This window comes from Bacillus rossius, chromosome 10 (assembly GCF_032445375.1).
Source record: "Bacillus rossius redtenbacheri isolate Brsri chromosome 10, Brsri_v3, whole genome shotgun sequence".
Classification (NCBI taxonomy): domain Eukaryota; kingdom Metazoa; phylum Arthropoda; class Insecta; order Phasmatodea; family Bacillidae; genus Bacillus; species Bacillus rossius.
Window position 1 is genome coordinate 6,914,799 of NC_086337.1, and position 26,596 is coordinate 6,941,394.

General features: G+C 41.5%; 2 protein-coding genes and 1 long non-coding RNA gene across 3 annotated transcripts in view; 1 reads left to right on the top strand and 2 right to left on the bottom strand.

Moving 5' to 3' along the window:
- Nucleotides 1-26,596, bottom strand: part of LOC134535751 (probable phosphorylase b kinase regulatory subunit alpha) — a 582,726-nt gene that overhangs the window by 150,915 nt on the left and 405,215 nt on the right. Inside the window, exon 20 of the mRNA XM_063374982.1 lies at nucleotides 23,274-23,326. Coding sequence (XP_063231052.1) covers nucleotides 23,274-23,326 — 53 coding nt within the window. The remainder of the gene's footprint in view (nucleotides 1-23,273; nucleotides 23,327-26,596) is intronic.
- LOC134535752 (piggyBac transposable element-derived protein 4-like) lies at nucleotides 11,030-15,298 on the bottom strand. The gene is made up of 2 exons (XM_063374983.1): nucleotides 14,957-15,298; nucleotides 11,030-14,822 (listed from the first exon to the last, which is right to left on the bottom strand). Coding segments are annotated over exons 1-2 (1,740 nt in total). The 5' UTR covers nucleotides 14,959-15,298; the 3' UTR covers nucleotides 11,030-13,084.
- On the top strand, nucleotides 15,889-22,030 carry LOC134535753 (uncharacterized). The gene is made up of 3 exons (XR_010075696.1): nucleotides 15,889-15,965; nucleotides 21,213-21,282; nucleotides 21,838-22,030. It is a non-coding gene; the product is annotated as an uncharacterized LOC134535753 (long non-coding RNA).

Below are 26,596 nucleotides of genomic sequence, written 5' to 3' on the forward strand. Positions count from 1 at the left end.
TATTATAGATGGAACTTGATATTGAAAGAACATGTTGCTATTTTGTTTGACGGGTACTGCAAGTGACGTACCCAGTAGTCCACGCTCTGCGGACTGAAGCTAGTTTAAAATAAATAACACACAAATGATTAATCTTTTATCTTAAAGATAACTTACTCAAATGAGAGAATTGTTAGATGCTTTGAAGTCTAGAGTGATAAATTCCATCTGTATATTTAACATAAATTATTTTAGTTAAGTTATTTATATAAAGGGTGATATTGTGCTTGTCGAAGTATATTGTCACTGTCTGCACAAAACCTTACACGCAAATATAAATATAACATTTGAATTTGTTTACACGTCATTAACAGGTCTAGTCACGAGATTAGTATTTAACATACTTTTGACACACTGTAATTTTGACTTTCAGACACAAACTTCTAGAAACAATTCTTAAAACTGATAGAGGTAGGCTAGAGAAACTGGAATTATTAACTACATCAAAGAATTTCAATAATTACACTAGCTGACTCTTCACATGCTAACACAGTTGCCTGTCGCCTACCAAATGCAAATGTCTGGTCATGCCTACAAAGATGTCACAGAGTTTCGTGATCACGTGTTGGCAGTGGACAAGTTACAACGCTTACAGAAGGGTCAAGCCAGCAAGAAGGAGTCTGAAAAGCCATCTCAGACTGCTTACCAAAAGCAAGGACCAGTTAACACATACTGGCAAGGCAGAAACAAAGACGACAGACAAGCAAATGTGCATCTCATTAATTGTGAAAAGAGTACTCGATACTCTGAGTCCGAGCCGAGTAACAACAACAGCTTCAAGTATGGGAACAAGAAGGGTAGGAAATCAACCAAAACAAGCCCTATCCGAAGAAGAAGTGGTGGAGCCAGCGACCCAGGAGTAACAGTGAAGGTGAGGAAGAGGATCAGCGGCAACAGAACAGGAAGGCGATGGAACGGCCTCCCAGGAAGTCAAGCTATAGGTATAGAGCTACAGAATCGGATGGAGAAGCTGATTACCGCCCTGCAAATCAGAAGCGCAGCTACCCATCAACAGCTTACTACCAGCATGACTACCGAATGCCACACACCAGAGTCCCGACTGAACAGGAAGAAGGCTGCGGAAACAGAAGAAGTACCGGCCCACCTGCCAGTCATCAACTTTCATTTCCCTATCCACCGCCATCACATCATTCACCCAGCCAGCAGAGCATGGGATATTTCCAGCGCAACACGCCTATCAACCCCATTGCTACTGAGTTCCGGACTGCTGTGGCCAATGCAGCCCATGGCCCATCGAACAGCTGGACAACTCAGAATGGAAACCACTCTGCTACATCATCAATTAGCCACAACCAACGGGACAGCCCGTTATACTAGAGTGGATCCAGGTTAAATCGTCCCGAACCACGACCTCTAATTCAGAGTAAAGCCCTTAGTCTGGATTGGTCGGTGGCGATTAACCCACTCTATTTACCTGAAAGAGACCTAGATACGGATGTGACGGAATGGCCAACCGGTCAAGAGGTTGAGCACCTCATCAGTAAGCGACTACAAGCAGAAGCTTTAGCCAGGAGGAAACGCAAGAGTTCATCTAGAGTAAAGCAGTTCCAAGTTGGAGACAGAGTGCTTCTAAGAACAGCTCCAGTGAGCAAGAAATGGGAATGAGTGACGAAGAAGCTGTTTCTGCTCTTCGAAGGCCCATATGTGGTAAGCAAGATCATACGTGGAAATTGCTACGAGCTGCAAGACCCTGTTACCAACCAAGTTGTGGGAAGGTATAATCTAACACATTTAAGGGCCTACAACCCGCCCAGTAATCTATAAAGATGTGTTTGGTCAGAGCTCATTAGAACTCATTATGTGTTACTACAGTGGAAGATAGCCTGAATGTACAGTTGTTGTATAGAATACATTGGATGGTCCTATGTAACTAGAGGACAGGACATCCTATAGTGCAAATGTGTGATGTTTCGCATGTTATGCCAGCAATGGTAGTGCCAGCCATGAAATGTTATTGCTGCTGTTATTGTGTTTTGTAGTGTCTATTGATACACTACACCGGCAGCCTACGAGTGTAAGGCCAGTTTGTCCAGTGATGAGGCATGGTGAAATAGTCCACCCACACTAGGATTTTATTGTGTGTAACAGTGTATAGCCAGAGAGCTATTTATACAGCATTGCATGGCGCTAGCACCACAGAGTTGGTGTCAACATTACAACATGTGCACACGAGCATGACCAGGTGTCAGCTGTGGAATTAAAAACAACTGTGTATCCTGTATGAATACCCACTGACATGTGTGAGAACAGCTATCATGACCAAGTGTAACAGAATGTGTTAGAATTCGCTGACCAGCTGATTGTCCACATAAGCAAGCATGCACACAGCATATCAAATAAGCCACATATCACTCTTGCAACTACAAAGCCATGAAAACCCTCTAGGAACTAATTACCTTGTTTGCGTTATCCATATGATGAATTATTGTCGCACTTACTGATTTTTAAGCTCACTTCAGAAGAATAAAATAAGATAAAAATTGCCATGAATTTGACTGTGTAATATCATGTGTAAAAAATTGCACAAATTTTGGTTAAACTGTGTATTATGTTTGGCATGGTATCTTATATATTTATAGTGAGCCATTTAAAAACACTTTGCTTTGAATGAATAAAAACACTTGAATTTAAATTTGAATACTAAGCAGTAGCTTAATTTATTTTAAATTTGCCACTGAAAAGAAATACAACATGGTTGTATATACTTCACACACTAATTTTGTTGTTGTCACACGAAGGTTATCATTTCTTGAAGTTTCAAACGACCAACTTGTTGGGGTCTAGTCTTCTGGCTGTGATACAGAACATGGAACACTGGTGTCGCGAGCAAGAGGAAATGATTTTCTGTGCTACCCAGTTGTTGCCTGTGGCCAAAGTGTGTAACAAGTGTCAACAAAGTGTGATGAAATCAGTCAGACAAATATCCTAAAATTATAACTTCACATCAACAGTGAAATGAAAAAAAAAAAAACCTTATTGAACACTGCAAGATATGAGTTATGTGAAATCACAGTATGTACTGATGGTACAAAAACATATTAATACACTATTATTGTCTGCAAGTCTGCAGCATTTGAATTTAAGTAATTATGTTATAAGATGAAATAGCATGAGATGAATTTTATGAAATGAGCTATTATTATTGTAATAATATGTCATTTAATTGCCTTGCAACTATTCATGTGGTCATATTGACATGAAATGTGTAAATGATAATGATATATGATGTGTTAGAATATTCTTGTATATAATTTCTAAGCCCAAGAGCAAAATGTAAATAAGCCTTTGCTTTAGTAAATTACCATTCGTAACTAAATAGTTTGAGAATTAATCTGAAGGCAACTTGTTATACTTGAGATAAAATAATATCAATTATTATTAATTTTTGGTGCAATATGAACTGTAATCACACTATTACTGAAATTAGTTGTAATCAAATTAATTATGTTACCAGAAAATAACTGAAAATAATTGCTATGTCTATGAGCAAATATGTAAACAAAAGAAATATTATCTAATATTTATAGCATGAATCTACTGTATGTTCGTACCGATACAATAACAATGGTACAAGATTACCCTGTGAGTCATGGTAAATTAAATATTAATAGGTTTAAGTTATAAACAAAACACATTAAACCCTCATAATAATAATAATATATTTTTTTTATTGTTGTAATTAAGTACGTTTCCTAGTATTCTAAATGTTTATTTGTGGTCGAATGGTTATGGTCGAGGTGACCCGAGGCTACGACTGGAAAGCACAGATAGGACATTGTTGTTTTGAAGAGGTGAAATTTGAGAGTTAAGCCCGAGCTATAATTAAGGACGCCCGTGTGAGTGCGCCTTGAAAATGTGTTTGAACTAACCGCATACGCAACGACTGTATAAGGACCCAACTCCGACGTCCCACGCTAGTCGTGGAACGTCCCGATGTCGGACAGGAACACCGTCGTCACCGTCAGCAGGCACTGTCTCGCCGAGACGCCGCCTCCCGCCAGCTGGGCTGGTGTGGATTACGCCGGCCTGGTAGCAGTGCAGTAGACAGCTGGGACCTCGCGGCAGGTGGCCGTGATATGATTCGCCCGTCCCCGCCACCATGTCCCCTCCCGTGGCGCTGTCAAGGTCGCCCCGACTCGTTCCAGGGTGCTGTACAGTAGCGCCTGACGCCGTGCTGGACCTGTACACAACAATACAGGGCATGCAATTGTTTTTTTTTACATTGCATATTTTCGCCGTCTTCACAATCGTAAGTACTCTTACCTGTGTGTGTGCTGTGCCCGTGCCTCGTAAGCCCTTCCAGACTACCTTCAACGACGGAGCAACAGAGAAAAACTCGGGAGTTTCGCGGAGCTGCTCGACGCAGGTCTTGACTGTACGAATGTTCAGCGAGACGTGATCGCGCGACCCAGTGCCGTCGCGGATTGGTTGTCACTTTGGCGCGAAATTTTCGCTCCCTCCACTCCTGCTCCTAGTTCAACCGCCGTGCGCTTGTTTTTTTTTATTTCACACCTGCTGTGGAGAAATAAAATAAATAGGACGTTTGCTCGCCAACCGCCGAGCTGTCGCGTGACCAGAATTGAGACTGAAAGAAAAGGTTAAGATGAACTTTTGAAAACCCCCTAGACTTATTAGAAGGATCTTTCACAAAACTTCATCTGGGACAGCATTCTGTACGGTTACATGGTACCGCGTACAGCAACATAAGACTACTTATTGATTGTTTTATTATCATATATGTATTTCTTTATTATTCATAATACCATGATGTTGTTTTACGTTTATATAATATATCTGACCTTCAAAATACGGTACTGTCATGCTACAGCCTAGCATTCATAAATATTGAACTGACTATACTACCAACAAACCTAATCTGATTTAATATTTAACTCATTGTTGTAACTTCACTTCTGTTATTTATTGTATTTTTTGTCTCATCACAGATATGTTATATTTAATAGTTTTTCCACTTTGTTTTGATGTGATTAGTAATCACGTACATCAGATTACCTGTTCCTGGCTGCAGTGTTTACAGCCGCAGGCTATCCTGTATAGTAGCATACCGCCGTGGGCGGAAGTGCGTCCGTGAATTAGGATAGAAGAAAAAAGTAAAGAAAAGGCGTCTCTTCGTCTGGGCCTATCCCGACGCCGGCCTTATATAAATTAATATAATTAACATAATCTTGTAAGATAATATAAATTCTGTGATTATAAACTAAATTGTGTTGTGGTGACTAATACCGTGAGTATTTACAATGGGATCCGACGGCAAATATATAAATTATCTGCTAATTAGTTAGAGGCTTAGAGCCTAAGCTAAAAGTTGTCATTTTTTTTGCTGGATAGCGTCACTAGCAAAAAATTTTACAAGTTAGTACTATTGAACACTATAATTATATTCCAACCAACTACAGATATTTCGGACAATTTTGAAAATTATTTTATTTTAATTCGTTTGAACTTTATTACAGATTTGAATGATTATTTCAGAATGATTTATAGTGAAAATTCTACTCAGTGGTCTGAAAGCAGAACTTATGCTAACCCTGAGCACTAGCCGAGGTGACAATATTATTTATTGAAGTAATTTCATAATAATTATTTAGTGTTTGTATATTTTACTGAAACTGATCGACGTTAAATTACGAAAATTTGAATACATTAACCATTAAACTGTTTCTCGTATAAGAACTTTTGACAAATGATAATTTCAACATAACGAACTTTAGTATAAATCTGTGCCTACGTATCTCCTGCATTTTTAACCAGTCAACCTAACCAGGAAAACCACAATTAACCTGATCAATTCAACATTTTTTTCTCACTAATAATCTGCACAATTTATCACTATTCATAACAACACCATTAAATTCCCACTGTGTGACAATAGAAGTGTTAATGTTGTTGTGTAATTATTTGTTTAGTATTAATATTGTTCAGTGTATTTGTTATAGTTGTTTGCATGTCTTTTGTCATTAAACTGTGTGGTGTTTACATTGTCATACCCATTCACTCTACACAATTACAGTTTTTACTTTTATTATTTTAATTTCATTTGTTTCCTTAGTTAATTCACTACGTCCAACATATATAACGGACACTCACATAACATAGCAAAGGCGCCCAATAAATTATAATAACTTTTAATTAGCTATGTTATGCCCATAGAATAATTGAAATTATAAGAGAAATAGATACATAAAGTCGACAAGTCAGAGGGGTGTTACCACCATCCATATACAAACACAATACATAATAAATATATAGAGTGATAATATATACATAACGTGAAACATGAGGCGGCAGAGCGGGAGCGCCGTGACGTCATGTGAGAGAGGCGGCGTGTAGTTCCGGTAGGACCCATAGAACTTCCGGAATTCGCGGGGCGGACCAGTGACGATCCTAGGCAATTTTTAACCGCTTGTCGCGGACGGTTGATTCGCTACGGAGTACCGGAAATAGAGTGGGCGGAGAGAGTAGGCGGTGTGCTACGTGCCGACGCAAAAACGTGGTGGACAATCATTTGTGTGTTTGATATGCCCTGGCCCGAATTTGTCAGGAGGTTCGAATCCCGGTTCGCGGACGCCCGAACAGAGCTGAAAGTGAGTACGGAGCTGTTTTGCACGGAGCAAGGACACGCGGAGGCGGCCGAAGTGTTTGTGCTGTAGAAGATTCGCCTTCACAGACGCCTATTCCCGACGCAAGCACCGGAGGAAGTTCTAGGGCCCATTATAGAACTCATGCGCCCTGAGATGCGACTGCACATGTGCCACCTGGTACGCTACTCCGCAGAAGAATTCGTGCAGCTCGCTACGATTGTGGAGCAGGACCTGAGTGTAGTGAAAACGCCCCGCGCATGTGTCGGAGCACCAACACGGACCGAACCAACTATAATAACAACTCAGGCAGTGGTGCCTTACGTCGCGCCACAAACAGCAGGCCGCCACACCGGCGCCCGACCCGGCAGCCAATCACCACCGGCATGGTGTCAGCACGCCATTGGCAACGGACCACCACCACAGTGCCATACGTGCCCTGCCGGCATCTACCACTGGCATCTCACCTGCCCGGTTTGTAACCGCTTCCGGCCGGACAACAGGGACCCGCGGCAGATGGGAAACGGCCAAGGGGGGGCGGCGTAGTTGCTCTACTACCCCTCCCCCCCTCAACAACAGCTGGAGTACACGAGCGCACGCCGACAGGGCCCTTCCTGGGTCACATCAGCGCCGAAGGAGGGTGAACTCCTACGCATCCCGATCATAGTCAACGGGCGCGCAGTGAACGCCCTGGTGGACACGGCCGCTAGTCACAACTGTGTGGCGGCGCGACTACTTCCCGACGACCAGTACAAGCTTCACACGGGACAGCTGCAGCTGGCCACCGCCGGAGACGCCTGCCAGACGCAGGGCGTCGCGACGCTCCACATCGAGATACGAGACCAGCAGTCGACCACGACAGCTGTGGTGATCGCCGGACTATGCGACAATGTCATACTGGGGCAACCATGGCTCTATCAACAGGACGCACGGATCGAGGTACGGGATGGCCGAGTGCACGTGGGCATCCAGGGCTATCGCACCGTCTACGGGCTGGGAAGGACGCCGCCGACACCGGATGTAAAGGTCAGTCTCGACGAGTTCAAACACGGAGTTCCCCCCGAACTCCGTGCCGTCATCCAGAGTGTGCTTGACCAACAGTGTTCTGTGTTCGCGACTACAGACCCCCTCAAACGCACTACCGTCACCGAACATACCATCCCTACTCATCCTCATGTTCCTATGTTCATCCCACCCGGCAGTTACGGACATACAGGCAAACAGACCATTCTGACGCAGGTTAATGAGATGCTCAGGGACGGGATTATAGAGCAGAGTGAGAGTCCCTATAATTTTCAGATAGTCTTAGCGGAGAAAAAAGATGGCACATCCCGATTCTGTGTAAATTTCAAACCTATAAACAAGGTGACAGTAAATGCCCCCCCACCCTTGTTAAACATGGCCAACACGATCGCCGGACTCGGCAACGCAAAAGTGTTCTCATCATTGGACTTGAAATCTGGATATTGGCAAGTGCCAATACGGCCAGCAGACCGACCAAAGACCGCTTTCACTACCCCCGACGGGAGACGATTTCAATTCAGATCCATGCCCTTTGGTCTCCAGGACGCCCCTGCCACGTTTCAAAACATGATGACGCGCGTGTTGGACAATTATTCAGGGAAGTTTGCGGTGGCATACTTAGACGTTATCATAGTGTGGTCGCAGACCTGGGAGGACCACGCCCACCACTTCGCCCTTGTACTAGAGCGCCTTGCGTCCCACGGACTGACGTGTAACAGGGAGAAGTGTCACCTGGGCATGACGGAATTAGATTTCCTGGGTCTCGTAGTGAACGCGGAGGGGAGGCCTACCGCAAAACAGCTAGAGGTCATCCTTAACCAACCCGCCCCGAACACACGCAAGCAGCTCCAGCGGTTCATAGGACTCACTAACTAGTTACGAGCCTTCATACCGGAGTTTTCACTCGTGACAGCTCCCTTGACAGAACAGCTGTCACCGAAGAAACCGTACCAGTGGACGAGCGCAATGCAGGCCGCGTTCGACGAACTCAAATGTAGATTCCGCGAGTGTCATCTGTTGGCCAGGCTGGACCCACAGAAACCCATTATCGTGCAGACCGATGCTAGTCAAGAAGGCGTAGGGGCCATCCTACTACAGCTAGGCGAGGAGGGGGAGCCCAGAGTGATCGAGTATGCGAGCGCGAAGTTTGGGGAGGTAGAGCGGCGTTAAAGCGTGAACGAGCGAGAGTGTCTCGCAGTTGTGTGGGTCTTGCGACGCTACCGACCACACCTGGAGGGACAACAGTTTATTTTACGCACGGACAGTCAGTGCCTAAAGTGGCTCGCGACCATGCAGGGCCGCCGCTTCAAACTCACCCGGTGGGCCATGTTGCTACAGGCATTAGACTTCACGGTAGAACATGTGGCAGGAAAATACAACGAACTGGCAGACGAGCTGTCCCGAAATCCGGACAACACAGTACAGGTGTGGGATGACGCGGAATGGGACGAACTACTGCCCCCCACACGCGGAGTAGTTCGCGGTGAGAGACCCCGAGGTGACCGCCGGTCCATACATATGTGCAATCCAACCGACCACGCCCCCCGCAGTACCCCCCGGCGCAGAGTTAGATGACTTGGACGCCCTAGTCCGCGCCGTACAACTGAAAGACACACACACACAGGAGCCGATTCGGAAATGCAGGGAGACTACGCTCGAGGGGTACCGAGTGGTAGACGGCTGCCTACAAGCACGGGCTCCACAACAACAACAACAACAACAACAAACATGGCAGACGTTCGCACCGACTGGGACGCGGCACAATATTTTTACTATGCTACATGACAACAAATTAGCGGGGCACCCAGGCACCGACCAGACGACAAGAGCAATAAGGGAGTGGTTCTACTGGCCAGGGCTGAACAAATACGTGAGGGACAGAGTGCGCAGCTGCCGGCACTGTCAGAGACACAAGTCCCGGAGACCTGACGGACGGGAACAGCAAATACCGTGGAAACCTACAGAGCCCTTCCACACCGTGGCGCTAGACCTCATGGGCCCCTACCCCTGCACCGCCAGGGGCATGATGCAAAGAAGAGAAGGTGAAACCGTGCGCAGGTTTTCCCCCTCCACGCGCTCCCTTGCTACGTCACCTTGGTTGTAGCTTTGAATATATATACTGTATAGAAGTCACGAGTGGATAGGATTTACTCTACGTTTTTCAGAAGCTTATGATGAGCAGCTTGGGAACTTCACCGCTGCAGTGCGCTGCCGTAACGCCCTGTATCGTCTTAGTTGTTATTTACACGTTAGAATGCAGCGCTGTCGCCCGCTGTTATTCCCCGCTCCCCTCATCCATCATTCACTGCAGCTCAACGTCGTTCAACAGGAGGGGGAAGGGGTGTTTGAAGAGTTCGAGACTTGTCCGCTAGGGACCACCACAAGTCGATGCCCTAGAGATGGTGGCGATTGCGGCGGTGAATTAACCAACTACCTCAAAACCGTATTAGAAATTTTAACCTGGGCTGGCGACTTCTATACAGTATATATATTCAAAGGTTGTAGCCAGCGCTCTTCTTCCAGCGCTTCCCATCCATTTCATCTGCGTCTCGTGCGATCCTTTGTTATTGCTGGTGCTTACACAATCCTGAGTGCTTTTATGTAGCTGTGCAGTTTTCGGATTTCACAATCATTTCAAAAAGACTCGAGATTCTGGCATATAATATTTTTCTTTTCCAAAAAATTAAGATCTTTGCAATAAGTGGGTGAACGTATGCAAAAGGAAGGACACATTCTGTGTTAGCAGAGGTAAGTTTAAACAAACGTGATTTTAAGTAGAAATGTCACTTGTTTTATAATACGAGTGTTTATTTTTAATTTTTTTATATGATTAACTGTAGGTTAATATTAGGTCAAGGAATATATTTCGTGCAAAATACTGAGTTATTATCTATAATAATAAAATCTTTCGCGGTAAAAAGGTTATTTACTGAATTAATTTATTAAAAATGAAATATCAGCGTCTACCCATTAATAAAAACTCAAATCAATTGTTTTTATAATGTTTTTGTGTGTTCGGGCATCAGCGAGAACTACAGAATATTTCAATTTAACTTTTTTCTTGTTTGTTATAGAACTAACCTAAACACTAGGTTGTGTAGTATTAATAAAAGGGGGGGGGGGGGGGGGAAATATTTCATCAATGCATGTAAACAAATCGAATGAAAGTAGGAATGTGAACCCCCTTACATCAAAAAGAAACATGCACATTTTTTCTATTGTTCAAAATGTTCTCTTTAATGGAGTGGGGAGGACATATGATATCATTACGTTTAAATATATTTAAGTATACACGCAAAACCGTGAGATAAGAATTATAAAATATACAAAAAATAAACAGGCTTACATACAACCACTTTTGAAATTCGAGGTCTAATATGTTTGTTTTAAATGAATTAGTTTAGGCTTTGGAAGAAGTTAATTTTTATTTCATTACGATATGTATTTAACTTAATAATGTTAATGCAAAATACCGCTCAAAATGCGGTGCGTGAAAGTGAATTACTTTCTTGTTACATGTGATGATACTGATTTTAATAATATGTTAGTTACCTAAAGGTATTTTAAGATTTCAGCATTACAATCTCTTTGTGTTGTGTTATGTTGTTGGTTTACACACAATAATGAAAATTAACGTAAATGAATTCATTGTTATCTAATTTTGTCGTTGCCAATTTTTCCATTCAAGCGTTTAGATAATTAATGGTACAATTTTGTTTCGTCTCTCCATGTAAGAGTTTGTGTTTACGCCTTAAATAGCATTTAACGCGTTAAAAAAACTGCCGTTTTAAATACTTAAAAATAATGTTTGCAGGGACCATAGCTCACTACATTCTCAGCGCACGTGCGTGTGTGCTTCATAGGTGAATCCAGGAGGGGGGGGGCACAGGGGCACGTGCCCTCCCACCCATCTAAAGGTAAAATATACATTGATTAATAACGACTTTGCAGTAATAAACATGTATCATACTAGGCCCAGACTCACGGTCCCCCCCCCCTCCAAGTAATTCCTGGATCCGCCCCTACTGTGTCTACAATCCTAACACTAACACAACTCGGCTATAACTAAAAACAGTGTAGCACATAAGTTTGCATGTTTGTAGGTATTAATTTTTCTAGATACTATAACTATAAAGCGCATGAGATATATAAAAAACAGCTATGTATTGAAAATTGTACATGTGGACATTTGCAGCGCGGCTTTGGAATAGTAATTATGAAGGAAGCGGCTTTTCCGTAAAACTAGATATAAGTGCGAAAAATGGTATTTCCGATTTTAATGTTTAATGATTACAATGATTTTATTATATTTCAATATTTTTATATTTTTAATGTTTTTATCACACCATTTCCCTTGAATTTATTGCCTTCAAATCATTTTAGTATTACATAATCCAGGAGGAATTTTGAAACGCCAATTTTAAGGGGAATTAGATGAACTTAGATATTAGTGATGGGCCGAGACTCGAAAATTCGAGTCGAGTCGAGCGAGTAGCATCAGCTCGGCTCGGCTCGGCATTCGAGTTTATTTTACTCGACGGGGCGAAACTCGAAAGGAAATTGGATAAAACTCGATGATAAAATATAATAAAATTGAATTACAATTCTTAATATCTCCTTACGTGACTTCAGCCGACACTAAAAATACGTACGTAAGACCGAAACACGTACTTAACCCGCCAGTGCACGGGTTAAAAAAACTTACATAATTGAACGGGTTGGGTCTCTCAGACCCATACATAAATATGCTGAAAAAAAGTTATTATTTTGACTATGTATTTTATTATTTGTTATGGTAATTGCTATACAATCGACGTTCAATATATGCAATCATATACTTTTAAAAAATTTAGTACAAATTTTCAAATATTTTTTTTGTAAAAGACTACATTATTTTGCAGAATATTTCACTAAAGCATAAAAAACAGAAATGTTCAATTAAAATTGACTTGAAACTTCTGTGACACCTTTATGGGAGAAGCAATAACTAACTAAACTTCACACAGGATCATTACAGTCATTACATAAACACATTTTACTCTAAAAAGACATATAAATTTTTATGAACTGGCGACATGAGTAGTGAGATTTTCTGTCTTTACAGTTCACAGCTCGTCCCATTTATGAAATTTATTCGATTCAATATTCCTCCATCCAACCTGTATAATACTTTTGCAGCAATACAAAATTTTTGAAAAAAAAGATATATATATATATATATATATATATATATATAGCCTACACACACACAAATACATACAATTTTCTTGCGATCTTGTTTGCTCAATTCCTAGCCATTATTTTACAAATCACTATAATATTGCACACAAGATCTATTATGGAATAAAAATTACAAAATTACTGTTGATATGAAAGTTTTGCCATGACTTTTCACATAAACTTCACATGTCATTTTTACAGTCACTGCACATGATGGCACTGTGCTCTAAACACAGATATTTTCTGCACTTGAAACAAGAGTAGCGAGTTTTCCTGTCTTTACAGTAAGCACATCGTCCTCTTTTGTTTCCATCACTTGTTTGCTCTTCTTCTTCTGGCAACCCAGATATTCTTTTTGCAGCACTGCGAATGCTTTTAGGAAGAAATTTACACATGGCTCTCTCTTTGATGTGCTCCTCCGTAAGGTTGAACATCAGTTTTCTCAGAAACGTTCTTCTGTTTTTTCCATCTTGGGAAGTGGGATCATTTGCTCGATAAACCAAATAAGCATTGACACCTGCAATATTGAGCATTGCGTAGAAAATTACCATTGTCCATCTTCTAGTGTTTCGAGCCACATTATAGAATGCAATCCTCTCATCGACACAATCCACACCACCTTTGGTTGAATTATAAAATGTGATGATCTCTGGCTTTTTTTGTTCTCCTGTGCTCTCGTCAATTTTATCATCGGCATGCATAGACGACAACAACAATACAGTTTTTCCTCGTTTTGGAACATAAGAAACGAGAGTCATGTTTTCTTGAAAGCCGAATACACTGCTGTGAGGTTCCCGTTTTGCAGCTGTAATAAAGTGTGGTGGCAGCTCCTTCTTATTTTTTCTGACAGTTCCAACAATAGTTATGTTGTGTTCATTCTTCATTTTTGCAACAATATCGTACGATGTGAACCAGTTATCTATCGTCAAATTACGCCCACTTTCAGAAACAGGCAAGCACATTCTTTCAACAATATCACTCGGTTTGAAGCTCACATCTTGATATGGTCCTGCAGGTTGCTTACCACAATATATTTCAAGATTGTATGTATAATACATTTTAGCATCAACCAGTGCAAAAACTTTTATACCATATTTCCCTGGTTTCGACGGAATATACATTCTAAAACCACATCGTCCTCTGAAAGAAAGAAGCATTTCATCCAATGTCATAAACTCACCCATGGAATAGTATTTTTTACAGTTTCCATTGAATGCTTCGAAAATTTCCCTCACTGCTGCCAGTTTGTCACTCTCTCTCCTCTGCTGCCTGGTTTCGATATCATCAAAGCGAATACATTTCAGAAGAAATCGGAAGCGTCTGAAAGCCATGGTTGCTGGAAACCGCTCCGTTCCTAAACCATCAGTAGACCAAAAGTCTTGGATATTCATTCTTCCACCATGCAGGAAACCCATTCCGTAGAGTAGACCAAGGAGAGATTTTATTTCTGTCAGTGATGTTGGTTTACAGTCACTAGGATCTTTATAACTAGAAGAAATTTTTAAAATGTATTTGTTTGTGAACACAACAATTTTTTCAATCATATTGTTGTCAAAAAACAAACTCCAGCATCCACTAACACTTTTTTCTTTTTTTCCTAGCCCTGTAACACCTGGAAGTTTTTTTACAATATTGTGACTTCTAGTACGAACACTTTGCATTGGTCTACTTTTTCCCCACTTTGTCTTCCTGTCTTTCCCTAAAAAGTAATTGTCCTCAGTGTTATTTGATTGTATTTTTTCTTCATCTGAATCATTTTCTGAAGAACTATTATGGTCGCTGCTAACTGCATAATCTTGATCGGCATCAGTGTCTGTACAGTCAGAAATATCATCATCGGACAACGTTACTTCTAGAAGTGCCATAACTTGTTCTACATCGCGTGGATTACTCAAATTGTACAACTGTTTCCTACGTGACCTAGAAGAGAAAATCATCACCATATATAGACTAAACCTATACCTATTTTAATACACATGTATTTAATTTCAAAGGCTGTGTGGAGAAGCAAGAAAAATAAATTAACAGTCAAAGCATAGATTAAAAAAACTTACATAATTGTACGGGTTGGGTCCCACAGACCCACCAGTCGATAAAATCCACAGTACTTCGGAAACTATAACTGCCACTCTGCTGCAAGTCCACAGAGATACTAAACAGGTTTAGATAGGAAGCTATCAGGTTGCACAAGTAAACAGCTTCTGCCATCTCTTGGCGATTCGAAGAATTACGTGCTGCTGGGTCTCACAGACCCAACCCGTGCACTGGCGGGTTAAAAACAATGACGACAATCGGCCATATTATTTATATTTTAGTTTTCCATATTGCCAACTTAACAGGTGTGACCACATAGCAAAGAAGACGAACACATTTTTAATAAACAAAACACAAATTAAATTTTATAATCTTAATATCGGCCCAATTATTACTTTTTTTTAGTAAATCCGTGCTACAATCGGCGCAACGTTACAATAATAAATTAACGGTAGCGTTATATTTGTGTTACAGAGCGCATGTTTGCGACTGATACGCCACCAATCACGAAATGGCAGTTAAAAAAAACAACTGCGCTCCACTAATTTTAGGAAGTGTAGGGTGGCGAACATGAATTTTTTTTCCGTGTTTGTTTACACTATTACGTTCGGCGAGAGTGCATTTTGTATAATTGTTTGCTATCCAAATTAAGTGGCAAGTTAAAATTAATTATGAAGTATAAAGTATTTTATAAAGTGAAAGTATTTTATAAAGTGTAACTATTTAATACAAATACAAAAGCATGGATTGGTTGGAAGTGCCAGCTTGCGATTGGCCGGCAACGTAACGGCGTTGGTGTTGTAGCAATAATCTTTAAATGTATTATATTTGTTATGGGAACGTTTATTGTAATGTTGCGTTAATTGTAGCACGGCCTTACACTTCCCATAAGTGAAAGTTTTCAAAAATGTTCTAATGATTGTGTGAAACGTAACCTAACCTTCGCGCCAACAAGCCTAAATTATATTCATTTTTTTATTGACTCGTGAATGCTGCAGGCCGCAGCTAACTCGTTCGGTCCAAAATAAGGTAAATATGTAGTATATGCTCTTTAAATTCCTCTTTTCATTAAAGCCGGCAGATATAAGAAATTCCAAATACTTTATGAGATATCGAATTTTTTAATTTTCATAGTTGGGCGATATTTGTTAAATAAAATTTAAAAATTCTGAAAATACTTTAATTATATGCTCTTTAAATTCCTCTTTTCATTAAAGCCGGCAGATATAAGAAATTCCAAATACTTTATGAGATATCGAATTTTTTAATTTTCATAGTTGGGCGATATTTGTTAAATAAAATTTAAAAATTCTGAAAATACTTTAATTATATGCTCTTAAAATTCCTCTTTTCATTAAAGCCGGCAGATATAAGAAATTCCAAATACTTTAGGAGATATCAAATTTTTTTAATTTTCATAGTTGGGCAATATTTGTTAAATAAAATTTAAAAATTCAAAAAATACTTTTTTCTATGCTCTATACCTCAATTATTGAATTGTATTATATCAGTTAAGAATTTATTCTAAATGAATTATTTGTATTAATACTTGTATTTTAAATATATTTGATTACGTGGGCCAGTCTAAGGACTCTTAGCAGTAAAGTGCAAATATTCAAGCTCAACTTAAGTGTCAAAGATTCAAATAAAAATTCAGACTCGAATCGACTCGACTTGAATTTATGATCTACAAACTCGACTCGAATCGACTCGAACTAATTATTGTATAATTCGACTCGACTCGACTCGACTTAAAAATTTGCAGGTTCGTACATCTCTATTAGATATTTATTTTGTAATTTTTTTCCATGCAAAGGCCGTGACTCTCTTCAATTGTCTTATCAAATTATGCAAGCGCAATGTACAGTAGGTAAAACAATACTTATTTTGTTATAACATGGAATTTTCAGTAATCAAAATTATAGCAAGCAACATTTTTGAGTTTTCAGAAGTTAACGTTATAAAAATGGAGAAAGAATCACCTACAGCCAAGATACACGCGTTAAAATTACATTCAAATACCTATGAGGGACGGGAGTTCTTCAAGCCATTATGAATCGATTTTGGTTTAATAAAATGTAGTGTAGAAGGCATACGGGTTTTGTGAAATATTTACTGGCAAATTATTTTGCAATTGAGTTATTTTTAGTAATCAACCAACAATTATGTGCCATGTTTTAACGGACAATGTGCTTGGGGGATTTGATTAGGTTTTATTTCTCCAAGATAATAAACAAATCCAACCTTTTCGTTTTTTTTTTGCAGTGAAAATTTTTTTGTAATGCCTGCAAGCTGTTTTTTGCTGAATATTGTAGAGCTATTTGGTTTAATAAGATGTTTTTAAATATTATATTTTTTAAATATACTTTCTATCATTATTTACCCTTTTGTTTATTGTCTGTAACTAAATAAAATTAAATTTAGTAAATAAATCAAAAGCGCTTATGTTTATGTAAATTAAAAATAAGTATTTATAGAAACTTTGCTTTGTGTCAGATGCTTTTTTTTTGTAATACGTTTGTATTATTATTTGTCGCCTGCATTCTGAATGTTTATTATATCTATTGTATTAATATTCATAATAAATATTTTCAAGTATATTCATTCCAATTCCCATTACCATTCTGTGTTTACAAGACTCAATCAACATTTTGAAGTGATGAAACAGCAGAAAAATATTGCTTCGTTGATTTTATCATTAATATAAACCCCGTGTTTGTATGCTAATACATTTATTTAAACTGTATGTTGTAAATGCATGCTATACAATGTACATAGCAAAGTATTTCTACGCTTCGTGGTCACTCTTACTATTCAAACGATTGTAAATGAACTGTCTGTGCGTGGTATTCCCGTAAGCGCGCTGCGTGTAGACCGGGCGGTGCGACCAAGGTGACGTAGTGCGCAGTGGAGGACGCGTTTGGGCGGCCGGACGGTTTCACCTCCTCTTCTTTACATCATGGCCAGGGGCAAAAGATTCCTACTCGTGGTGACTGATTGCTTCACCCGGTGGGCAGAGGCGTACCCCTTGTCGAATTGTCCTGCTGGAACAATTGCAAGGAGCCTGGAGGACGAGTTCTTTTCCCGGTGGGGCTACCAACAGGTGCTCTTGACGGACAATGCCACCCAGTTCTCGGGGCGGAAGTGGGTCAAGTTATGCCGGAAATGGCACGTCACAGCCCACACCACACCCATCTACCACCCAAGGGCGAATCCAACCGAGCGGCGCAATCAAGAAATTAAAGCCCAGTTGCGTCTACGACTCGCCGATGACCATACCACCTGGGCACCCACATACCGGACGTGCTCTACTGTCTTCGCCGTCGACGTAATGAGGCCACGGGCGAAGCACCGCCCACTTTCGTTCAGGGGCGGAACCTTCCCCTACCAGGGCAGTACCGCATCCCGCCATCGGACAACCGACCAGTTTACGAGTCGCATGAGGCACGGGCGGCGCGGCTGGCAACTCTGCGCGACGCCGCACAACAAAGGCAGGCTGAATACCAGGCGCGGGTCACTCCCACGACCACGTCACCACCTCCACCACTGACCCCGGGCCAACTCGTATACGCCCGACTGCACCCACTCTCATCAAGTGGCCGGAACTACTGCGCGGGGCTAGCCGCGAAATGGGTAGGACCAGTACCCGTGGTGCGCACCGCGGGCAACACGGCTGTGTTCCTGAGGCTGAGTAGTCAAATATCACCGGGATACGGTCAGGCTAGCACGAGGGGAAGACGAGCCGGAAGACGAGACACAGGAAGCAGAACAGGTGACGACGGGGCAGGAGATCCAGCTGACCCCACCCACGGAGCACCGCGACACGTCTACGCCGACACGCGGTGGCTCCCCAGGATTCGCGGGATTTCCCTGCGACGCCGCAGTCACACCCATCCGCCCAACCGATACCGGAAGTCGCACCAGGCGGCTGTTCACGGAGAGCACGGACGAGCCATTTAACGAATTCGAAGGGGGCGAGCAAACAGGAGACGAGGGGCAAGACCACTCCCAAACCCCAATTGTTTGGCAGCCGGACGAGGAAGGGACCCGGACGGACGACCCGGCGTGCGAGGAGTTCGAGGGACGCTTACACTACTCGCTAGTAGAGTCAACGTGTCGTGACATAGTGAGGGAACTGACACCGCCCCGCATCACAGTGGAGGAAATAACCGACGCGGAGGAGGAGAAGCGACACGGCGAAGGATCGGTAGAGGAGGAGACAGGACACCAATACAACCTCCGGCCACGAAGAGAGGCGGCCCCACCCAGGTGCTGTGTGACAGAAGCTGTAGGCGGGCAGCACACAGGAGGAAGGACGCAGCTGCCAGACACTCGGCGAACGTAAACACCGTACAGCCGGCGGGGGACAACCAGGGGTGCCAACAGAACCAGCTACGAGCCAGCACGGACGTAAACAATAACATTGCCACGTGCGCGAGGTAAACATTGCAGGCCACGCCTCTCAATCAACTGTCACTCGGCGCTGTCATATCGGCCTACTTTCGGGGGGGGGGGGGGGGGGGGGGGGGCAATTGTTATCGTCTGGGCCTGCGGCACCTGTTAAGTTCGATATGCCACCGCCCAAACACCACCCACCCTCCATTCAAACCTCCCGCCTACCCGTGTGTATGTGTGCGTGCGTGTGTGTTCGCCCGGCAAGAGGGCGCTGACAACATAAGTAAATATATTTGAGTTATTTGTTTTTATATTCCCTATGTGCAACGTGACGGCAGATCGGCCGGGAGGGTTTTATGTACTTTTATTTTAAAATAATGTATAAAATAAAATATCATAGCGTTTCCGGACATTCCCGAGGAAACCCGAAGCCAGACAATAATTAAATGTTCATTTTATTAATTATAATATGTATTATTCTTTTCAAGTATTCATAAATTGTCACGTAATTTTTAAATCATTCTTGACATGTTAATTTAGTTTCCCGTGGCACGAATTCGCAAATATCTTTAACCAATTGTTTCGGCGGGAGGACGCCATGTTAGTGGAGCGAGCCATGATCTCAGCCCAGTCCGCCGCCATCAACGACCGAGAGTAGACGTTTCAGCACTCCGGGGACCTCACCGCTTGTTTTACCGCCAAGTAATTCTGTTTCAATTTAATTCTGTATAAATCGTTTTGTTTTTGTCCTCGGAGCTCCTCTCGGTCGGGGGACTGCATAAATAATTGTCTTATGACCAGTAACGGTCTTTTCTCTTTTGTACTACATAATGTGAGATGTGACCACGTGGAGGTCTTCATACCTAAACCGATTCGTGCCGCGGGCGTTTTAAACAGTTTCAATTGTGTACGTGTGTAAGTTGCATTCGCCAAATAAATCAGGTGTGTAAATCTAATGTATTATTTTCTTATTTATATCTGTTAGACCACGTGGAGTGTGACGGCGTGTGGGACGCCTGAGAGCCCACTGCGTAGGTAATAGCGTGCCCGACGCTGAGAGCGGGCAGGGATTCGTGCTAGGTGTATTCAGGGGGAAATTAAAATCACGCCTCACATGGGCGACGTCACGACCCTGGGAAAGAGTCTCACATCGTAGCCGTGCACGTGGCACGGTGGCGCCCATAAAACCCGAACACGCAGTACAATTCAATCAGTAAATATCAGAGACTACGGCCCCCATATCAAGAGGTGCCGCCATGAGTGGCACTGTAACAACACGATACAGCAGCTAAACCTAAACCGTCTTCCATCATTGATCTTTTCTCCCGCCTCTATTGAGCGTATTAATAAAACTTTATCGTCAATACACAAAGATTTTCGTATACTCGTCATGTTTACAGTTTGAAATTCTGTAAGCAACTGCGATAATGATAACGTGTAACAACTTGACAAAAAGTCTGGTGACTGAGGTAAACATGTGTAAGTTCGTCATACAAAAACAAAAGACAAAATTTCTTAGAATCACATGTACGTCAGTCAAAGTAAACACGTGCTAGATAATACAAAAACAAAAAATCAAACAAAAGAACGTACACAGCTACAGTTCTTATCAATTTCGGCAATTTAGAAAGAACTGCTTAATGATTTATAAAGCCATATTGTTGTCGTTAAATAGAGTGAGTGTGACACTATATAGAGTGTATTATTGTATAGAAAACTAGGTAAACCAACCAAAGTCAAGCAATATCGACGTTTTAAGGAGTTTGTCGTTAAATCGAGTGACGTTATAAGGAGTTTACACTGTATATTGAAATTTTACGGTAAATATTTTGTGTTTTACTGGGGAACTTCAGCTGATTTGTCTAACGATTCTTCTTTCAGCTTGGCGCCACTGCACTGACGAACCACCTCAGCAGTCAGGTCTCTCCCCAGTCGCTTCGCGTCACCCGAGGTAGGATGTTCTCCGTACTCTGGGGACTTCATCCTTTGTATTCACTGACCGTGGTACTTCTGTTCCTAAATTCTATCCAAATTGCTTGCTTGTTACCTCCACAGCCTACCTTTGAGATGCGGCAGATTATTTTAATCACGCAAAAATCCGCCAGTCGGAGTTTTGTCACAAACGCGTAGTTATTGTCCAGTCGCAAGGTGGCCTGGACCCTCCATAAGCAGGTCTGCCATAAGACCTCTCACAGCTTATCTTTATAACTATTAATTTTGTACAAGGAGCGTTTAATTTAAAGCAGTGCAATAAATTCCAACTTTGCTTATCTTGTGTTCACTCATGTTCACCCACACACGTGTGAGTCTGTGTCCACCTACTGGCACATGGAATGCCGTACAAGACCACGTGAGCACAGCGTGCCCGTTGCCCGAGCACTTCTAAATTATTAAGTGGTGAATATATTTAAGAATTTTGGTTTACGTTCTGTTTCAAATAAAAACGTTTTTTGTGAATTTTGTACATTATTCCTCCTTAATTGAAAAACTTTCAAACTGTCCCCAGGTACACAAGATCAACCAAGTTCCTGGCAACTCATCGCTCTGCTGAGAAAGAATTTCTTTGAAGTCCATAAAACTGTGGAATTATTCAATGTAGTAATCCCTTTTGGACAAAATTGCGCCATTGGGACCATGTTTTTGGTCACTAGATGTTTCGTTCTAATATTCTATCTAAAAAATATTTAAGGGCATGAGAAAAAAATATAACATTACCTGTTTTCCATGTGGAATCATTTAATATTGTGACATATCACAAGTCATAGATAGGCTCTCGCAAAAACCATTGATGGTTCTTTCCAATACAATATAAAACTCAGGGGTACCAACTGAGATCTTAGCAAAAAGAAGAATACAACCGAAAGCCTCATCTGTGTATCAATTATTTGGATTACTGTGAAGAACGTACTAGAACTTTCTATAACCATCCTAGACTTTCTATTTCATCCCAGAGAGGTTGAGTGGCTATAGCGGGAAGGGGGGGGGGGGAGGGGGAATTTAGAGATAAATACTCAGGGTTTTAGGTAGTCCAGGAAGGAGCGGCAAGGACCATCAAGAAGACACCTCAATGAATCGATGAAATGAGAGAGAGAGAGAGAGAGAGAGTAAAAGGGAAGGGTAGGGAAGACACATGAGAGTATGGAGGTTATTGGGGAGCTAAGTATAAGTCTTGTGTTTATTTCCTTTAATGGCCAGTAATTTTTCTAAGTCTGAATGTCTACTGCTGTACAATGATACTTGTACTTTGTTTCTGACACATTTTCCTTGGACTCTTTTGTGAATGATGCACCTAACAAAGTTAAAGTACGTGTTAGTTCATGGTGCTCATAATACTAGTCTGTTTATCGCGTCAGTGCTACACTGTCACACATCTTTCTTTCTTTCACTGAACACACTGGCCCTTGTTCTAGAAACAACTGACTCCAAACGATGAAATTATAATATTAACAAATTATTCGTATAAATTTAACAGAAAATTACTACAATCACAATATGTAAAAAAAAAACCTAAATGACTATAGAATAACATACCCAAGTGTGTGTACAAACCTTATAAAATGTCTATAAATAATTGAATTCTATTAAAAATAATTAACTATATAATCAGCTGATACATTTCATCCCTTAAAAAATATTAAAATATCAGGGAAGGCAGGGGGTCTGTTATGCCACAATGTGGCCATAAATGACAATCACTTTCAATTTGCACACACAACATTCTATGACGACACTATCCTCTTCCCTTTCAAAGCTACGAACACTTAACATAGCTTGGATATCACCAGCAGCACTATTGCAAACAGAGTGTGTAGTTGAACAACCTGTGATAAGTATTTTACTAGGCCTAGCAGCACCTGCCTCCATGCCTAGCATGTGCGTGACTCTGCACCCTCTAGGCATGGAGCAACACGAAACACGACTTATCCCTGCACGGAAACTTACCCTGCTGACACGGCTGTGGTCGCGGCTGATCACAGAGAAGTTACCACCACTCACTGCAACAGACAAATGGTCAATGCAGTCAACCACAGAACCACACCGATGTGCACACCTCAAAGAGACGCAACTCATCACAAGCTGTAGTAGGCAAACTGCCATAGAGTGTTACTATTATAGGATAAATAAAATAAAATTATACATTTTTATAAATTATTCACAAAATTTTAAGTACTGAACCCAATTTCAGTATATAAATATATTTTATTAAGTGGGAAAACCGGTCCAGAATAATTAACCTAGTTAATTACTCGCTGTTTAATTTTTTGGCTAATATTAACACTATTAGTTTAATTACAACAATTGAAATGCCTGTCCCCAAATCTATGACACTTTTACAAGTCTCCCCACTGAGTTCGGCTCGACAGTCACTCTTCTATCTACTGCTCGCCTCAAAGTGAACACACTCGTTCGCTGCGTCGTGGCTCTGACCTCCGCACCGAAGCCCATTGCTCATTCCCCACTATCACTCACTCCCTCACAGGCAGCCTCGCTCTGTCGAGGTCTCGTACCCGCTCGATGTGTCGCACCACCGAGAACACTGTCACGCCCTAGTCCCGCTACAGGGCTCTGGGGACCTGCAGGAGAGCAGAGCGGCGCTGGGAGAGGCCTGCGTTGGTGCCCGCTCCACAAGAGGAACAATGGGAGGGGTAACATCCCCAGCAACCCCCCCCCCCCCCCCCCCCCCACTACGCATGTGAGCCTTTCTATTCCGCTTTGTGGGTTGTACACCCACACCAAATCCCCTTTCTGAAACCCTGCGGAGTTAACCTCCCGGTCATACCTTGTCTTCAACCGACTCTTAGCCGATGGAAAGTCTTTACAGGCCTCCTTGGGTATTGCTACCATACACTCATCCATATTGCTGGTCGGCTCTTGGCAACCGAAAAATTCACCCACATTTCCAAGGAATAAAATTTTAGCTTACAGAACCATAAATTGAATCAAAATATGAAATACCATGTGAGTTAATGCTCTGAAAACAATAATCCATGAAAAAAAAAAAAAAAAGCAGATGGTAAAAAAAATGGTGTAATAAAGTGTTTGGATTAAGGTTGAAACTGAAAATGTTTACTACAGTAGTCCTAACATAAGGCTAATGTGTCCGACCCAACCCGTAGAACTCCAAGGGGGAGCCTGCGGGATCTGACACCCGAGAGCTAACAAACAGACTTCATCCATCTCACTGGGCCGTCAAGGCATGTATGCATGAATTATCGGAAAACTTAAAAAAGTTAAAAATGTTTTCCTTACAATGTAGTTTTGGAGTTGTTTCTAACTATAACATCTTTGTTGGCATGTAATCGGGTCTGGACAGGTTACAGTAGAACCATGTTTAACAAAAAAAAACAACATAAATAAGCACATCATGTAGCGAATTGAGATGACAGTAAACACCAATAAAATAAGACACAGAAACTACAGACAAATGCTTCTAGCTTCTGGTCCGATGTTATTGCCTGCAGGTGCAGTTTAAGACAGTCATCTGTCCTGGCCGTAACGGTCACTCTAGCTACTAGAAGAACTGAATTTACAGCATGTATTGGCGATGGCTACAGCAGCAGAAATATTCTAAGACAAAGTGGAGGGGGGGGGGGGGGAGGAGGACGGTTCCCCCAAGGCGAAACGGCAAAGCGGCTATCCCCGAAACCCTGCAGTTTTAAAACAATATGATGTGTTGGGCAGACTTGAGGGCTGGTTTAATACCCAGTCATCACCGTTAGTATAATAGCCATAACGCATGACTAGGGCATAAGATACAACAACTTGAATATATGATGTGTTAGTTAGCCCCTTACTTACCATATCTAATTTTTTTTGTTTTCATTTTTATAATGTTTAGTAAAATTTAAAAAAAATCTAAAACAATATCATTTAGTGTACACAAAGCTGAAACTAGGCCAATTTTAATTATGTAATTATCACTTAAACCAAAATTATATAATTTACCAAGTAAGATTGCGTGGTTAACAGTGTCGAAAGCTTTGCTAGATCAAAACATCTGGCATTAACCTGACACCTGTTCGTAACTTCATTATATATAGGATTAAGGAAAGTTATTAAATTGGTAGCAGTGATCACACTTAATCTGAACCCATGTTGAGAATTTGATAATTTATTTTCAGTGGAAAACTAATAATTTTGAAAATTATTTTTTAAAAGATTTTAGAAAATCATCTATTAATAGGGTGATATACCGCCTCCCAAAGCTATGAAAAAGTGAAAACAGTATGTCACTACGTGAGAACCCACGTTACCTATTTCTAATAAAATCGGCACAAACGTCAAGGTTTAGTGCCAATAGTAAGTTCTTTCTGAGTACACATCGTCGTTAGACTGACGAAGTGGCGTAAGCGCCAAATGTACAAAAATTGAGATATTAAGCCTGGGTGTCTGCTATGTGTTGATCTATGACCTGACGAAGTGGCGTATCTCCATCTCCTTTCTATTACTGTGGGGGGAATTCTGGTTTTTAGTGTAAGCGCCATATTTCCACGATTCTTGGACACACCAAAGGGCGTAAGCGCCAGCAACTGTATTTACGCCTCTTTGTCAGTCCTCATTTGTCACTATTATTGGACACACCAAGTGGCGTAAATGCCAGGAATGGTAATTACACCACATTGTCAGTCCAAATTTGTCTTATATTGGTGAATACATCACTATGCTAAATTATTTCCCGAGTAGTTAATGTTTAATTAAGAGTTTATTGTATGTGACACTTTTCAATTTGTGAGTGGTTTGTGTCAGTATAATTACTTATAATTAATTGCGAAGGAGATTCTGCGCACAGTGCAATTTCAACTGCTCTGTCTCACTCCGGTGATGTTTTCATGCATTGCCAGCTATTACCAATAATAACTCTTGCACGCCGAGCTTCTCCATATGAAGTTCGAGAAATGCAATCTAACGAGTTCTTAGATTATAAAAAATTCTCTGAAGCCATTAGAATCAAGACTATAAAGTTCTTTGACTCTGGACAACCAGTCAAATGGAAAGAAATCCGTGAAGTGTTTGTGACAAAAGAGGATGTGAACTGCAAATACATCAAAAATAGTCACACTGATGCTACCTACGAGAAGCTGTCTCTCAAACGTCAAGCTTTGGACTGCATGAAACATGGTGTTTCCAAACTCAATTCTAGTCCTCCACCTTTGGCCTACGAAAAATATAAGGACTTGGTCACACTTTGTGTTGGCCCCAACCCAGTGATTCGTAATCCTGTTTGTCAGCAGTTCTACAAAGGATTATAACACCTTGGACAGCAC